The sequence below is a fragment of the Nymphaea colorata genome, chromosome 2 (assembly GCF_008831285.2).
Source record: "Nymphaea colorata isolate Beijing-Zhang1983 chromosome 2, ASM883128v2, whole genome shotgun sequence".
Taxonomy (NCBI): domain Eukaryota; kingdom Viridiplantae; phylum Streptophyta; class Magnoliopsida; order Nymphaeales; family Nymphaeaceae; genus Nymphaea; species Nymphaea colorata.
In genome coordinates, this window is record NC_045139.1 from 16,638,153 (window position 1) to 16,656,034 (window position 17,882).

The following is a 17,882-nucleotide window of genomic DNA, read 5'->3' on the forward strand; positions in this document are numbered from 1 at the left end:
TTGTTAATCGAGATGTAATGGCAACCCAAAACTGACCTCGATGTTAATATAATAAATTCCCAGCAAACTTATGACTTAATTTTAATCTATATTTAAAATAATTATGAACCACATTTTGTATTCTTCAAAACGATCGTCATGTTTATGAATGGCTCTATAAAAATTAATTCTTAAATCATTATCAAGTTTTGACCTTTTTTTTTAATGTTTAATTAAAAAAATATGCAAAAAATTCTTAAAATCATGCCTTCATGTCTTCATTGCTTCGGGGTTCAGTTCAACTAGAGTGTTGTGAACATGTTCCTCCTTTTTATATCAATAGATCTTGTGACCCCTTTGATGAATTTGAACATAAATTTTATATTGAAACGTTGGTAGGATTTGCTGTTATGTGTCCCTTTAAAAATGGATTCAACGGAATGAACGTGACCTCATTGATGATTGAGCCTCCCTTTTAACTCTATTCAAAGTCCAACATGTTTTTGAATTAGTAAATTAACATTAGCTTAGAAACCATTACACGCCTTTTGCTTTTCTAGGAGACGAGATCAAATAAACCCACTTCCGTTTTCATGCTTTCTTAGACAAGCAAACGGGTCAGATCCAGTTTTAGGGTTTGTTCGCTGCCTGTATCGGGTTAGATTAGGATCCAGCTCCTGGTTTAGACCTAAGTAGGATCCATAGGGTTACTGGTCATTTGAGAATTGTGACCCATTTGTCCCCAAACGAGAAACGGATCCACCTAATGCATTCAAAGTCCAAATCAATTTCTTTCAGATTGCCTGATCGGGTCTGGATCCAAATTTAGCCGAAAAGCTTCCCAATTCTCCTTGCCACGCGGATTGGCCCTTCAATCCTACGTGGACAAAGTGACACGTGGTAATCAGGCGGGTTCATTGCCCTACAACGTGGCGTGCATTCGAAGGAGTGAGGAAGCACCAGAGCATGCCACGTGTATCATCTGCTTCACCCAAGGGCTATGCATTGTCTTTCTGTACAATTGGCATCAACCAATGGATGGTGAGGACCACTGATTGGTGGACTGGTGAAGCCAAAGAAGGACATCCACATTGGCACTTGGATCAGAGCTTCAAAGGCAGCCATCTGGTGAAGAAGGTGAACAGAGACAGGTCGAATCCGAGGCAACTTAACATAGTGGCGGCGGGATTCAATAAAGGGAGTCGAGAACATGACAAAACCCTAGATACCAATTTCCACCTCCAAAAATTGGTCCTTGTTTGAATGTCTCCGATCTCAGATCCGAGGTGATTTGAATTAATGAGCTCTTACATCTCACGATTTCATGTCCATTGATTTCAACACGCACGTTAGCTCTACTCTTTAGAGGTTCATGAATTGCGACAGAAATCTGCAATTCGTGCATCTCTATCCTATGGATTTGAAGCCCCTCTCTCACTCTGCCTATGGATTTGGCAAATAAAAGGAATCTCAATTCTACAGTTTAACTAGTGGATTCGGACCACACGACTACGGCAACAGCTTTGCTTACATAGATTCCATGTTGTGCAACGATTAGAGGTAAAGAAACATCTTACCGATATTGTATGTCATTTGCTAAGTGTCTGTATTGCTCTCTCATTCACCATGTTTTTAGAATGCTTCATACAACCAAAGGATGCAGAAGCTTAAGTGTGCCACACATTTTTCAGGAACATTAAAAATTGAGAAATTGTTCACAGCAATTGGTCTTGAAAAGCCAAATTCCGCCCGCATTTTCCCGGAAGAGCAACATTCATAGATGGAATCAGACGGGTAAATCAGCATTCAAATGCTCTGTGCAGCCAAAGCAGGAATGGGTGAGAACCTCCTTCATGGTAATGGTCCATAGTGACAGCAGTAATGCCATCAAACAAGTTTGACAAATCCATGGTTACGCAGTTTTGAATCGAATCCAGTTTCAGCTACAAATAAGCCCATTCAATCCATGGGAGTATTTCAGGTTAGCCTTCAGTGTCCCCAAAAGCTAAACGGATCTGCGATAGTCCATCTCTCGTTTAGCAGTTTATGGTATAATGTCAACTAAAGTTAGCTCCTATAGCCAGATAAGTGGAACTCAAAGAGAGGAAAGGAGGGGGGAAAAATATTGGCAGATATATACATATGTATATGTATATATTGACAACTAGATGCATACATAAAACTTCTGAAATTGATAACTTCCACTGGAAAAATCAGTTCTATACAACTATCATTCATGTTGTCGGACCGACAGAATGAGCAGGCTGTCTGCTGACATATCCATCCACCTGAATAAAACATGACAACAAGAATTCAACATGACAGTCATACAATTTATAAGCACAAGTGAGGCAAAAAGAGAGTTTATGTGAATCATCCAACAGGTCACTGAGCTAGTCAAATGACAATATAATAAGTGTGTGTCAACCAGCCAAAGGTCCCATCTGGGATTGCAGAAAAATCACAAAAAGACATTCAACATTTGAAAAGGAAACAAAAACACCCTTAAGTTTGGTCTTTCTAGTTTAACCGCCTGATTATGTACAACAAAGGTGGATAAGGAAAGAGACTCAAACTAAAGTAAAGTTTCGTTGTACCACCAAAAGTTGTTCTTTTTCTCAGTAAATTTGAAAAAATAATGCAAAGAGAAGGTTTACATACCTCCGGCCAAGAAATTCACCAATTGTTGTTCCCGGGAAGTTCCGTGATCAAGGATTAAATACATTTGAGCCATCCACACTAGAGGCAATCAAGACAGCGATGCTCGTAATTACAGCAAGCCAAGATATTTCTGAACCTGTTCAAGGTATCATAGATACAATTTCGTTAAATAGGATTTTATCAATAGACATTTCATGTTTTGTTGGGGAAATATTTGAAAATTTCACATTAAATTTATAAAATAATACAGAAGTTGTAAGAAAAAACAAAAAAAAGTAACAGGCATTAAAAAAGATAGAAAGAAGAAGCAAAAATAAATGTAAATTCAAGTTATAACCAATGACAAACACAGCCACCAGACTTTGAGAGACCAAAACAATCAACATCAAACTGGAAAGCAATAATGCTATATACAGATGATAAATGCGCACGAGAGAGAGGGGGGAGCGGGGAAAGCACACCGGACTTCAGTTTCATGGTGCCGATAATATTCAAGAATAAGAAAAAAAAAAAAAGGAGAAAACGGAAGGTTAAGAAAAGTGCCATAAGCTTAATTAATACCTCCAGGATCACTGAAGCTGCTCTCAGGGTCAATAGCATCAGCTTTGGATCCAAGACCAGATGACCTCTGCATGTTTGTGTCTGTCTTAGTAGCTTCCTCAGATGATCCCATATTTCCACTGTCAAATGCCATTATTCCCTGAAATTCTTCACTCACAATCAAAGCAGCCAAAACATTCATAAAAGACTCTCGTTCTGTTCCATCAGAAAAATTTCTTTCTACTGGTCCATAGAAGCCTTCAGCTTCTTCATAATTCAAACTTTCATCATCGGACATATAATTTTCCAATTGCTTCACTTTGGTATCATCCTCTTCATCCTCCACATATGCTTTATATGTCAGGCGAAGTAATATTTCTCCAGATGAACCTTTATTCAAAATCCCCCAGCCACTTCTCAAGGGGATCACTTTATCCGTAGGAACAGTATCTTTAAGGGAAGCAAGCTCAACCTGGAACAAATATGTACATGAATTAGCATTATGTAAGAAAAATTGGAAAAGCAATCATCAAAAGCAGCTGAGGATTAACAAAATATTACAATTTTAACTTCGTGGCATTCTAAAGTATACATGTTACAACAGAGCACATCCAGAAGCAAAAAGCTAGACACAAAAGGATTTTCTTTCTGTAAGCAATTCATGTGCAGTCATTGATAAACGTCAGTCATACATGTGCCTATAGAAGATCTGTACGACAGGCAAAAGCCACCCATATTCCAACACTAAGATATACACCAACTTCGCACAGACATTACAGTAGGACAAACTATAGTTTCATGCCTTGTTTCACGAATATTACTCCTTAAAAAATATGCATGGCCCTTTATAAAACCTACAGCAAAATTACTTTGCCTACAATAATGACTTTGACATCAACATTTATACAACAGTCGATTGCAAGCATAACAATGCACAACTTTCCAGCACTCTTGGGCTGCCTTCATGGTGCACAACACCATGGCATCTTGACCATAGCTGTGATGTAAATGCTCCCAAGGACAGGCTAATGAATGTCCTTTGCCCATCAAAACAAAGGCCATTGGCCTTTCAAGTTTGTCTACTCTCATGATTAAATCTTGCCACCATGACCCGGTGCACTAATTTGCAGCATCCTCCATCACCATACCGAGGTATATCAAGATTCTTCTTTTATCTTGATCCAGGGATTTAATGTTCACCTATAATAAATCATCTTTGCGGATTTACAAAAGGACTTGCGAAAAGAGAATGCTAACTTCCAAAATTTTGTTGTCCACAATCAACACCCATGTTCAACTTGAAATAGAATATAGAAAAGGAAGTTCTTGTGTCCCTTTGCTTCCCTCTTACAAAGAGGCAAATCAGTGGATAACCTTCTGGAGTCTGAACCTCAGATCACTTCTAAGCAAGCCATGCCATTAAATCCTACATATTCTGGTGAATTTCTATCGTACTTATTAAATAACCTCTCAAATGAACTTCCAATTCTAAATTAGTGGCATGTTCATAAACTTTTGACTTTTGACCCAAATTTAAGAGTTAGACTGCACATATATTACTAACATCAGAAATCAAGCAAAAATTTCAGTTTTCAGGTATCAAAATAAAATTTACTAGAAAATATAGGTTCATGCTTTTTGTGGATATAAATTATAAAAAAACTAATTTACCTCCCCTCTTCCAATGGTGAAATCTGTGAAGCCAAATGAATCTTTCACTTGCACACGTAGTCGCTGTTCTCTTGGGTCAACAACCAGTATATGAAAATCCTGCTCACCAAGCATAAAGCAAGAACGAAGGTTATCTTGTAGAAACAACCTGCTATTAGAAAGACATAAACAGGATTTTGTATCCGATAACAGAAAATGCTGAAGCAAAAACCAAAAACTAAGGTAAAGAAATTTTCACCTGATTCCAGATTGGAGAACCTGGGGGCCCAATTACAGTGGTTTGGCTGTTTTTTTTACTACGAATTACTTGATCTCCCAATGTCAACACAACATATGGATCTGTCTTCCCTGACAATTTATTAAACCCCACGTCATTTCAATGTTTGGATTTTAAATGTCATAAACTTAGAAGATTAATATGGTGTAGATTCCGAGTATGTATGAAGATAACATGAACAACAACGAATAGCTACACCAGAATATTGGACATGTATGCTTGGTAGCACTATGCCAATGTTATATTAAGCAAAAAATAGTTTGCATAAATGGTATCTTCAGCCTTTAAATGACCACAGATGATAAAGAAAAAACCCTGGGTATGACTTCCATAATGCTAGTTCTGGAATATCATAAATGCACAAACAAAATTTTGTGAATTGCTCGACCAGAATTTCGGACATGTATGCCTAGTAGCACTTCTCCACAGATATACTAAGCAAAAACATAGCCAGCATAAATGATATCTCTTTAAACAAGCAAATATACCCACAGATGTTCAAGTAAAAAAGAAAAGGCCAGTCATGACTATATATGGATACTGTTGGGACATCACAAATGCACAAACAGAATCACAAACCTAATGGAATGTAGGGAAGCTTTTGTGCATCAACTAGTGTTACTGAAAGTTCACCAGCAAAATCTTTGTTCCCATCATGTATTTCACCAGATATGAAATCCTCGGGAACAAGACCAACTGTTTTCCCTTTCTCAAAGTCAAGAACAATCTTCTTTGGGCGCACAAATAATCGAGGCAAATCTTCTGTCAGCAGTTTTGTCAAGAACCTGGATTAAAACCAATCGAAATTGAGAATGTAAATGTCAACCAATTTGAAACGAAACATCTATAAAACACATGACCGACAGGATAAAGGTTCCTCTACCAATTTCATTAGAGACAAAGAATCAGCCATACAATACAAAACAATCCCACTAATCTTGGAGCACTATGGAAGATAATAACTTTTTCACCATAATAAGTAGCTATAGCCTATAAAAAACGGAAAACATTGTTCAAGCAGAAAATGTTAAAGGTACATCAGGAAATTCAAGCCCTGAAGAAAAGCCAACATTCATAACCTCCATTGCACCAAAGGGGTGTGTACACAGAGAGGCAGACAGAGAGTTTCTTAAGAGTAGTACTGAAAATGGAGTTCCATGTAAGCTAGCTAATCTGGTGAGCTATTTCCATTTTTAGTCCTATAAACAGACCATCAACTAACCAACATGACTGAAATGAAAAGTGAATATACATACATACATACATACATATATATATACATACATACATACATACATATACATACATACATACATACATATATACATACATACATATATATATATAGATGCTTCATTTTGTGTTCAAATTGTGGATAATATACCAAACATAATAAAGCTGTGCAGTTATCATGTTCTCCAATAACTTGCCGCTTTTTCTCTATGACAACTATAGAAGCATCATTGAGAATATAACTGCAATGCATGATCTTTTCCAAATTATAGGAAATAAAATGTTATCACACTAGAGCAAGATAATTACAATAACCAACTATCAACAAGACGACTGCAGTTATCCTCAAGATAGCAAATGAAATTACTCAAATAGTAAATATCAAGTCAAGAAATAAGTCCATAACGAAAAATTACAATTTATGAGAAGAAAGTTACTTACATTGAGAGTACCGGGATGGCTGGTAAACGCATTCCATTTACATACAAAGCAGCCAAATACATATTAGAGAACTCTTTATGGTAACCATGCTTAAACAAAACTATTATATACAAAAAACAAGTTAATGAGGAAAAAGATAAGAATCATCGACAATCCCACAATTCAGAAAAATCTCAATCTGAACCCATAGTCTCTTTGAATGTTTTGGAGCCTTTGTTTAAGAGGCACAATATTAACAGTGAATAATAATTTTCCCCTATAAAGACAAGCATCCACCTACTTTGAGATTATGTTATTCTGTTAGCTGAGCCCATTAAGGGTTCTCAATTTCAGAATTATTGCATGGTGGTATAAGTACACCCATAAGGAACTCCAATTTCAGAATTATTCCATGGAGGTATAAGTATGCCCATAGATACTCCATCCTCCCCTACAATGGAAGGTCTAAAATTCAACCAGCACTGGTTGGCAGGATCAATTTCCTTTTCAAATATTTAAGTTGCACGTTGAAATAGCCCCCACTGGAAATTCTGAAATGTTCAGCCCATTACTTATGAGAAAAAAAATCTTGTACTTTCACTTCCCCTCCAATTACTTATAGAAGTTTCCCTTTAGGAAAACTACAAGACTAGGTATAGCTTGGACCACATTGGAACCCAATGGCAACCAAATTAGCTTAAAGCAAATAATCTCTAAGACCACCCTTGATGAGATTCATGACTAAGCCACCAAATGTGAGTATGAGATTAAAATATTAAATCAACAGTTCTCTGTTTTCCTTTTGTTTTTTCCATTTTGTTACTACATTTTCTTCGGATGGTCCCTAAATTTCTTCCAGTTAAGAATTTCTGTGTCCGCTATTTTACAGAAAAGCATATAAGAAACTGTGATGATAATTTCATAAGCATGTACAACATTATTTTACAGAAAAGCATAAAGGAATCCTTGTTCATAATTTCGAACTTTTAAATGCAAGAAACCAGTAAAAAAGAAACTATTTTAAAGAAGTACAGAACATGGAGAAATCTCAATCATCTATAATGCAATTCTAAACACATTGATTAGTAATGTCTAATTCTGTAACAACCTTGGTGACTTTTGTATCTATAATACATAGGTTGCATGCATTCATATGCTTGGAGCTGTAGTATTATATGGACTCACTAGTAATCGTTGAAGAAATTGAATGATATGAATTAATTGGAAAGAATGGTCCCTGAAGGTACAGAACCTACCCATTAGATTAAACAAACGGAATGCTGCCAACTCAAACTTTATCTTTGGCAATGAAACAAAAGCCCATGATACAGCCCCTACCCAAGGTTCTGTAGGAATAAGCCTTAGTTTGACCCAGAGCTCCCCATCAATGTCAAAGTGACGAACACCAACTGGTACAACAATGGGGATGAGGCTAAACTTCAATGAGAGCAACAGCAACATCCGAGCTCCACCGGTATACCGAAGGCCAATATGGTATCTGAGTAGTAATATCAACCATATCAATTAATCTAAAAAGAACAAGAAACATTTGCCTTAAAGTCATTAAAATCAAAATTTTAAGCAAAAATAAGAAGGTTCATGCTGTTAGAATGTATGTATCCCATATGTATACATATATACATTTATATATATCACATATATTAGTCATCTAATATATGCTTTATATATATATATATATTTTATATTTTGGGTACTTAGGACACCTATGTAATTTTCACTTTCTTTATGTATTTTTTCTTTATGTATTATTTTCTGTTTTCCCCTTTTATCCCTCTCCTTTTTCTATTTTTCATAGAGGGAGACTAGTCCCAACGGCTAGATTTCTAGCCGTTGGGACTGCCTCCTCCTTCTTCTCTTTGGCCCTCTCCTCTATAAATAGGGCAGCTCTCCCATTGTTTTAGGTATGGCTTTTTAGCCTACTTCTTGTATCTCTTTGTGTGATTAATTTAAGTTCTTCTTCACCTCTTGTTTGAAGGTTTGTGAGATTGACTTGTTGGTGAAAGCTTCAAGGCTGATATTACTTGAAGAGGTTGTTTCTTTGGGCCTGATTTACATGGTATCAGAGCCTCGTCTTTGGCTCTTTGTCTTGCTGCCATTCAAGATTGAAGGTTCAGTTTTTATTCTTGCGTTGGAGCTGTGAAGCACTCCAAGTGTTCGAGATATTGCTTGCTGCAGTTTTACACAAGAAGAAGAGTGTTTTTGCTGGCTTCTTTTTGGTGATTTCTTGACGAAATCTAGCTCCCTTGGTGGTGAGCTCGTGGCTGTTGAAAGGGTGACTGGTTTCTATCATTGTTGAGTTTTTATCCTTGCCGTGGACTTCTTTTCACGTGGCTGCCATCTTCTTCATAACTTGTAAGTGGATCTACCTTGTTGATTGTGCCCATGGATGACAAAGTCTCTTCTCTTCCTTTTCCCAAACTCTCATCAACAAATTACATACAATGGGCTAGAACTATGGAACACTTTATTCGTAGTAAAAGCCTTTGGGGACTAGTTGATGGGACAAAACTTGAACCACAACTAGTCCTTACGAAAGTTGTTGATGGAAGGGCTATGGAATTGGATGCAACCGAAAAAGAGAAGGTAATGGCTGAATACAACAAAAAATGGGAAGAATGGAGTGTTGGTCATCACAAAATCATTACTTGGATCTTGACTTGTGTTGACAATGCTACTAGCGGGCAAATCTCTAAATTAAATTCTGCCCTAGAAGCTTGGGAATATCTAAAGAAAACTCATACCATGAGAGATGTTGCTTATATGCATCATGTTCAACTCAAAATTCACAATCTTCAACAAGGAGATAGATCCATTAAAGATTATGTGGCTGAAATGGATCAATTGTATGATGAATTGAGTATTTTTGAACCACATTGGACACAAGATCTTATTCTTAGAGAAAAGCAAATACAACGTGAGAAGTTTTACAAGTTTATCATAGGTCTTAGACCGGAATTTGATGGTGTCAAAACCGCTTTACTTCATCGTTCTAAAACACCATCTATGAATGAGGCTATTGCGGAACTTCAAATGGAGGAAAATCGTCTTTGTCTTGATAAAGAGAAAGTCAACAATGTGCTTGCCACATCTAGGCCGGGGGCCCACTTGAGACCTTATAGACTTCCTCACTTCAATCGTACAAATGAAGGAACAAGGAGAAAAATTATTTGCTATCATTGTCAAGAAGAAGGACATACCAAGCCAAGATGTCCAAAACTTAGAATTTTTGATAAAAGAAGCAATGTTGCGGCTCAAATTCAAGAAGAGAAGAAAGAAGCAAGTTCATTCCAACTTGAGCAACTCATAAGTGCTCTTCAACCTTTTCTAAAAGGAGGAAGCACACCTTCGACTTTGGGAGCGACCGTGGCATCTACTTCTTCCAGTAAGTACTCTTGGATTATTGATTCGGGTGCATCTTTTCATATGACTCCTTATGAATCCCTTCTCACCGAATGCACTAAAAATGATTCTTATTCCTTTGTGAAAACGGCGGATGGTACCTCTCTTGAAATTGATTTTATTGGAAATCTTGACCTAGCTTTTGGATCCAAAATTTTAAAAGTACCTCAAGTAAGTCATATTCCTAAATTAAACTTAAATTTATTGTCCGTTTCTCAAATAGCCGACCTTGGTTTTGATGTAATCTTCTCACAATCCAAATGTTTGATACAGGATCGGATATCCAAGAAGATGATTGGGGAAGGTTTTAGAACAAATAATCTCTACTACATAGACTTTTTGGACCTTTCAAGACCATCTTGCAATATCTCCAAAGAATGTGACATTCAAACTCGGCATCAAAGACTTGGACATTCCAATATAGAAAAAATGTCTCATCTTCCATTCATGGAGAATTTTTGTCAAAAGAACTTTGATTGTAATGATTGTATTAAGGCTAAAATGAAAGCCTTACCTTTTGATAATAGAAATTTTATTGCCCAAAAATCTTTTGATTTGGTGCATTCGGATGTGTGGGGACCCGCTCCTATTATGTCAAAAGGAGGATTATTGTACTATGTGATCTTTATTGATGATTATTCTAGGCATACTTGGGTTTATTTTCTCAAGCACAAATCGGAAGTATTCACAAACTTTAAGAATTTCTACAACATGATCTATACCTAATTTGACTCAAATATCAAAGTCTTTAGAAGTGATTCGGGAGGAGAATTTATGTCAAATGAATTTCAACAATTTCTAAAAGAAAAAGGCATTGTTCATCAAAGATCTTGTCCTAACACTCCACAACAAAACGGAGTGGCCGAACGTAAACATAGGCACATTATTGAAACTACTAGAGCCCTTCTTTTATCTAAAAATGTTCCCAAAAACTTTTGGGCCGAGGCTGTTTTGACTTCAACCTATTTAATTAATAGAATGCCTACCAAACTTTTGAAACATATTTCTCCTTTTGAAAAACTTCATCATGTTAAACCTAATTACAATAGACTTAAAGTCTTTGGTTGCAAATGTTTTGTGTTAAGTGACAAAGACGATAAGCTTTCCTCCAAAGCTATTTGTTGTGTTTTTATTGGGTATTCCGAAACTCAAAAGGGTTATAGATGTTATGATATTAAAAAAGATAAAGTTTATGTTTCTAGAAATGTGATCTTTTTAGAAAATGAAGATGGTTTCAAAGATGAACTCAAGAAACTAGAAGATTATACTTTTCTTTGGACTAATGATATTGATGATGATGATGATATTGATGATGATGAACCCGATAAAGGTATAGAGGTACCAATTGAAGAAGTCAACAATGATAATTCTACTCATATCATCCCTCCAAAAGAGATCTTAGTTTATAGAAGAAGAGACCCCCAAAATCAAGAAACTAATCAATCTCTTCCTAGGAGATCCCAAAGGCACATTAGGCCTCCTCAAAGATTTGTCTCTTATGAGTCTTTTTCTCTAAAATTTCGAGCTTGTATTATGGCACATCATTCTTTTCATGAGCCATCTTCTTACCTTGAAGCTAAAGAAGATCCCAATTGGATTGAAGCCATGAATCTTGAGCTTAAAGCTCTTGAAAGCAATGAAACTTGGGATATTGTGCCTCTACCAACGGGGAAAAAGACTATTGGTTGTAGATGGATCTATAAAATCAAAACTAGAAGTGATGGAACCTTAGAAAGATATAAGGCCAGACTTGTTGCCAAGGGATATGCTCAAGAATATGGGATTGATTATGAAGAAACCTTTGCTCCTGTTGCTCGCATGACTTCTGTTAGAACCCTTATTGCCATTGCCTCTGTTAAACATTGGACTATTTTTCAAATGGATGTTAAAAATGCTTTCTTAAATGGTCACCTACAAGAAGAAGTTTTCATGAGTGCTCCCCCTGGTTTTGATCTACCCCAAAACAAAGTTGTACGCCTTAAGAAAGCTCTTTATGGTTTAAAACAAGCTCCCAAAGCCTAGTTTGACAAGTTTAGTAGTGTCATGTTTAATGAAGGTTTTAAATCTTGCTACTCTGATACTGCCATGTTTGTAAAAACTACCTCCGTAGGTGTAATTGTTTTATTACTGTATGTTGATGATATGGTTATTACTGGGAGTGATGATGAAGGGATTATAGAGGTAAAACACTTTCTTAGCAAATGTTTTCAAATGACTGATTTGGGAAGACTAACTTATTTTCTTGGAATTGAAGTTGCTTATAGCAAACAAGGTTATCTTCTTTCTCAAATGAAGTTTGCTAGTGAATTAGTTGACAGAACAGGTATCTCAGATGACAAAGTTGTGGATACTCCAGCAGCACTGGGAGTAAAAATGAAAATTGATGATGGAGAGATATTGGAGAATCCCACTCCTTTTCGGCAAATAGTTGGCGCTCTCTCTTATCTCTCCAACACCAGACCTGACATTGCTCATGTTGTGCATGTGATAAGCCAATTTCAACAAAAACCCACCTCAGTACATATGGGAGCGGCAATGCGGATTGTCCGTTATGTGAAAAACACTATCAACAAAGGACTATTTCTGTCTTCTTCTTCTATATTAGAATTAGTTGCGTATACAGATGCTGATTGGGGTGGAGATCCCAATAATAGGCACTCCACCACTGGTTTTTGTGTGTTTTTAGGTGACTCCTTAATTTCCTGGCGATGCAAGAAACAGAATAAGGTATCGCTATCATCAACAGAAGCTGAATATCGAGCAATGGCAACTACAACAATGGAGATAGTGTGGCTCAAAAGCTTACTGAAAGATATGGGAATTCATATTACGAATCCTGTCAAGCTTTGTTGCGACAACAAAAGTGCAATCTATATTGCTAGCAATCACACATTCCATGAAAGAACAAAGCATATAGAGATGGACTGCCATTATGTTCGTGAAGAGTTCCTTCAGAAAAACATAGATCTCTCCTATGTCCAATCAGAGTATCAACTTGGCAATTTCTTCACTAAAGCTCTCGCTGCTACCAGATTTAATTTTCTCCTTGGCAAACTTTCGGTTATCACACCGTAAGTTTGAGGGGGGGTGTTAGAATGTATGTATCCCATATGTATACATATATACATTTATATATATCACATATATTAATCATCTAATATATGCTTTGTATATATATATATATTTTATATTTTGGGTACTTAGGACACCTATGTAATTTTCACTTTCTTTATGTATTTTTTTTTTATGTATTATTTTCTGTTTTCCCCTTTTATCCCTCTCCTTTTTCTATTTTTCATAGAGGGAGACTAGTCCCAACGGCTAGATTTCTAGCCGTTGGGACTGCCTCCTCCTTCTTCTCTTTGGCCCTCTCCTCTATAAATAGGGCAGCTTTCCCATTGTTTTAGGTATGGCTTTTTAGCCTACTTCTTGTATCTCTTTGTGTGATTAATTTAAGTTCTTCTTCACCTCTTGTTTGAGGGTTTGTGAGATTGACTTGTTGGTGAAAGCTTCAAGGCTGATATTACTTGAAGAGGTTGTTTCTTTGGGCCTGATTTACACATGCAAAGGGATGGACAACAAAACAAATTTCATCACATGTTAAATTGCTTCATGGGATCATGATTTGATCAACTATGTTGTGCATTGGAAATAATCGATTCCTCTTATTGACATACAGAACTTACAGTGCTCCCATTTGTCTTCATTTATTGTTTATTCAAACTATTGAAAAAAAACTGAAATACTAAAAGCATGGTTTACACTTTACAGTGTCGTAATCAAAATAAACGTTGAAATAATCCTCACAAAATAGTTTAAGCTCGTGAATACCAGTTTGCATAATCTAAGCCTAATACAAACTCGTACATGTCATCCACAAATATACCTTTGATCCAAAAAAATTACTCCTCAAGATATTTAACCCAATTCTTTTCACCAAGATGTAGGCAAGCATCATAAATTTTAAACTGGTGGAGAGGAACTTGCATTCTATATAACAACCATTCTGCACAGCGTGTTCAAAGTTATTGCAGCTATAGCTATATATAGATATGTGTGTATGTGGAAATGGGCGAATCTGGTACCCGACCAGAGTTCTTCCCCCCTCCCCCCCCCACCACCCTCCTCCGAACACCCACCGCATCCTTGCCCTCTTATTTAATGGTGAGAGAGAGCATCAGAAAGAGGAAAGAAAAAGAGGAAGAGGGGACACTGGAAAAAACTAGTCCCAAAATGGGGCCAGATATATGTAGAGAGACAGAGAGAGGCAGAGAAAGTTTTCCCCCCTTTTCCTGCTGTTGGAAGGTAAAATAAAGCAGATGGCTCTTGGTGAAATATGAAGCTGAGATCATTCAGCTGAGAAGGTAGTTCAAAATCCACAATGGCCCCCTTCCAGTTCAATTTGCACTCTAGAAAAGAGATAACATGTAAAACAGTGACTCATAACAGTCATAACAGACATACACACCAATTTAGAGTCTTAGACTATGATAATAGCATACAAAAATAAATCATAGCGTCTAAAATCCTGTGATTTCTCTTTTTTGTTTGTATGATGAGACACAGAAAAATTAAATAGGTACGCTGCTTGTCTAAAACAATCAGATTGCTTCTCTGGTAAATTAGAGTGCAAAGATTGTGATTCTAACGGCATTCTCTTGGCTTTAATCAGTAACTACTTTCTCATTCATTTGAGACAAATACATATCATATTTGGGATTGATTATTACAAACGTGGAAAATGAACCAATTTATGTGAAAAAATGGTAATTTTTTTTACTTCCTTGCCCGCTCAAAGAGGTAAAGACTGCTGTTAGATTAACAAAATATTCTTTAGTCATGTTCATCTTAGTCTCATCTCAGTCTCTGAAACAGACACTTCTAACATGCATGACATATAGAAATTAGAAACATCAGCTGAATAAACTGAACAAGAACTGTTCCACTTTAGTTTCAAGCATCCTATAATACCACAGACAAAAATAGTAGATACTCAACATAATGAGCCAAAGTCATTAATTCAAATGCTAACACGAAGATATTAGATATGCCATCGAAATAGAAAATCAAAGCACTTACTGCAAGTCATTAGGACGGCGAGAAGTTCGGCGCTCCACATTCCTAACTGATAATGGTTCTTCGCCAAGAGAAAACTGCTTGATTTCAACCCGTTGAACATAACTAGGTTTCTTGAGATCGTCGATAACGGGCTGAAGCAATCCAATGATCCAGTTCTCAATCCCACTTGGGTATACCTTCCACAACTTCCCCACAACCATGTTCACCCATTCGACTGATTCCTTTCTTTGAAGATCCTTCTCCAGAAACAATGACAGACTGGTTGGAACTTGAGGCCATATACCTGACCTAGAATCACGAGTCAATTTCTCCCTCTTTCTAGAGGTCCACAGCTTATCACAAATAACTCCCACAAAAAAGAAAACTACGAATAGTCCAACAACTCGCCCATTGATCGGTGGCGATGGTATAGGGTGAATTTCTCCCAATTGGGTTCTTAACTTCTCTACTATGGGGTCTTCCCGGAAATTTCTAAAATCTGAAACCAATTCAAATTCATCATATAATCTTTTGACAATTTTCTGCTTATGTGAGTCCAATATTCGCTCTGTAAACTCGTAATCCAGCTTCGAGCTATCCTTGTTTAGACCGTGACATCTCAATCTTCTTCGAAAACCATTTCGAGCAACCCCGGGAGCTCCTCTAATTCTACATTTCCTTTCTCCTCCTAGATCAATTCGATCGCGTGGAAGAAAAGCCGGCACAAAGTACGAGGAACAACTTGAGGAATACCAATACACTTCCAACATTTAAAACCAGTAAGTCGGTAGCCCTGATTTCGAATGGGCCTACAGAACTATCACGAGATTGACTAATAAACATAGGACAAAAACCTTTTGGTAGCGGTGGTGAACTAGGATAGGAATTTTAAGGAAGCGAATGCAAGAAAGGAACGGAGCTGCTAATCTCGAGAAGAACATGAATACTATATGGAGAATAAATAACCCCGATAAGTAATCGTGAATAAGAGTTTCTATGGCGCAACAAAAAGATTGCCAGATGCAGCAGTCTAGCTAACAGCAATCTTCGTGTAATTCAATCTCAAATTAGAAACATTACGCCGAAACTCGAAGCTGGCCTATACTGTACCAAACAATAAACCCCCAAAGAAAAATAATATGAAATGCCAGACCTGCGTCTACTAGAGATATATATAAAAACAAACTACCCTTGTTAAAGAGAGCCCAACAGGAAAGGAGGGAAAAAAAGGCTGATCTAGGTTGAGGATTAGACTCTTCGTCAGAGAAAGAAGGAGTTAACAAATTAGAGACATAGATAGGTGTTGGGGAGGGAAGACTGGTCCAGGAAACCGTCAGAACGTTCGGATTAGAAGTCAGCAATTGTGACGAATGAAAGAGATAAGGGGAGCGGGAGATTCCCGGGAAACGGATACCTCACTCATAAATAAGTATTTAAAAACGAGAAGAAGAAAAAGGACAGGGATGAATGAAAAAAATCAACTCCGGAACGCTACAGAAACCGGCGGGAAAGCGGAAGGAATACCCGGCTCTAAGAGGGAGCGGGAATTCGCGGAGGGAAGCGCCTTCGGGGAAAGGCCTGCCTCGCCCCCCTCCCCGCCCACCCCATGGCTTCTCGGCATTTTCTTTTGGTTGTTTCCGTCATGTGGCTAGGAGTTGGAGTTCCTAGGAAAACCTGGAGGGGGAATTCTTTGGATAGCGCTCGCTTGTGCTGCCATGGGTGGGAAAGCGAGGAACCACGTGCGACGTCGACCTCCTTGCGGATTCAGAGTCCACAGCGGCATCAAAGTACCGCACGTATCATTTGCCGCAAAAGGTGTGGATATAGTGACATTGCATTGCTTTGATAATCTTTTCAACTAATTATATCGTCGATGACATGTGCAATTAGAACTTTCAAGACACAACCCACCGCTCTGTTTATTGAGACAATGTAAATATTCAGTGTACTCTCTCTCTCTCTCTCTCTCTTTTCATGGCAAACAAATATACCTAAGTTCATGAGTAATAGCTAGTGAAAAGTGCCTGATGCGCAGTAATGATGCACCCTTTGGAACCCTAACCCAAATTAATCGGTCACCATCATTGATTTGGAGACATAATACAGACAAGTCATTGCCTGAGTGTTTTTGTTTGTGCAGCCATAAGTTTGAGGACACTTGTATAGTGAATTAATCAAAAGTAAAAAATTATATCATTCAATACATTAAGAACATTTGCATGCGAATTATAACCAACAAACTATGCTAATATGTAACATCTCTTGGGAATTGGTTTATAAACAAAGCACGAGTACGAGGGTCAATAAACAGATTGGTTGAAAAGCAACCAAAATGTCTGACATATGTTCATTTCATTGAAGAACAGTTGATAAGACTGCATAATATGCTTTATCTTGTCCCTTAAAGCATAAAACATTTGGTCTATGATGCATAAAACCCCCTTTGCCATACTTGCCATTGGAAACATTTATAGAAAATGTTGTTTGTGGTAGAACCTACTAAACGTTCAAACACTACTTGACTCAATTTACATCTCACACCTTGTGAACTCACCGATCTGATTGATAAGTAACCCACAATTAGCCTACATGTTTTTTATACTTACTAGATGGATGGATTTCA

At 37.2% G+C, this 17,882-nt stretch overlaps 1 protein-coding gene across 1 annotated transcript; it reads right to left on the reverse strand.

Annotated features, from left to right (window-relative positions):
- Positions 1-2,088: 2,088 nt before the first annotated feature.
- Positions 2,089-16,979, reverse strand: LOC116247844 (synaptotagmin-2-like). The gene is made up of 9 exons (XM_031620207.2): positions 15,281-16,979; positions 8,038-8,279; positions 6,803-6,821; positions 5,708-5,913; positions 5,090-5,199; positions 4,852-4,950; positions 3,202-3,652; positions 2,641-2,776; positions 2,089-2,267 (listed from the first exon to the last, which is right to left on the reverse strand). Exons 1-8 carry the CDS (start codon positions 16,027-16,029, stop codon positions 2,688-2,690), a joined length of 1,965 nt encoding a protein of 654 aa, XP_031476067.1. The 5' UTR covers positions 16,030-16,979; the 3' UTR covers positions 2,089-2,267; positions 2,641-2,687.
- Between the last annotated feature and the right edge of the window lie 903 nt (positions 16,980-17,882).

Coding starts and splice junctions, on each gene's coding strand:
- LOC116247844 (XM_031620207.2), bottom strand. CDS start 16,029: ATGTTGGAAGTGTATTGGTATTCCTCAAGTTGTTCCTCGTACTTTGTG. Junction 5,200..5,707: donor GCTTCCCTACATTCCATTAG/GTTTGTGATTCT, acceptor ATAAATTGTCAG/GGAAGACAGATCCATATGTT. Junction 2,777..3,201: donor CAGCTTCAGTGATCCTGGAG/GTATTAATTAAG, acceptor TACCTTGAACAG/GTTCAGAAATATCTTGGCTT.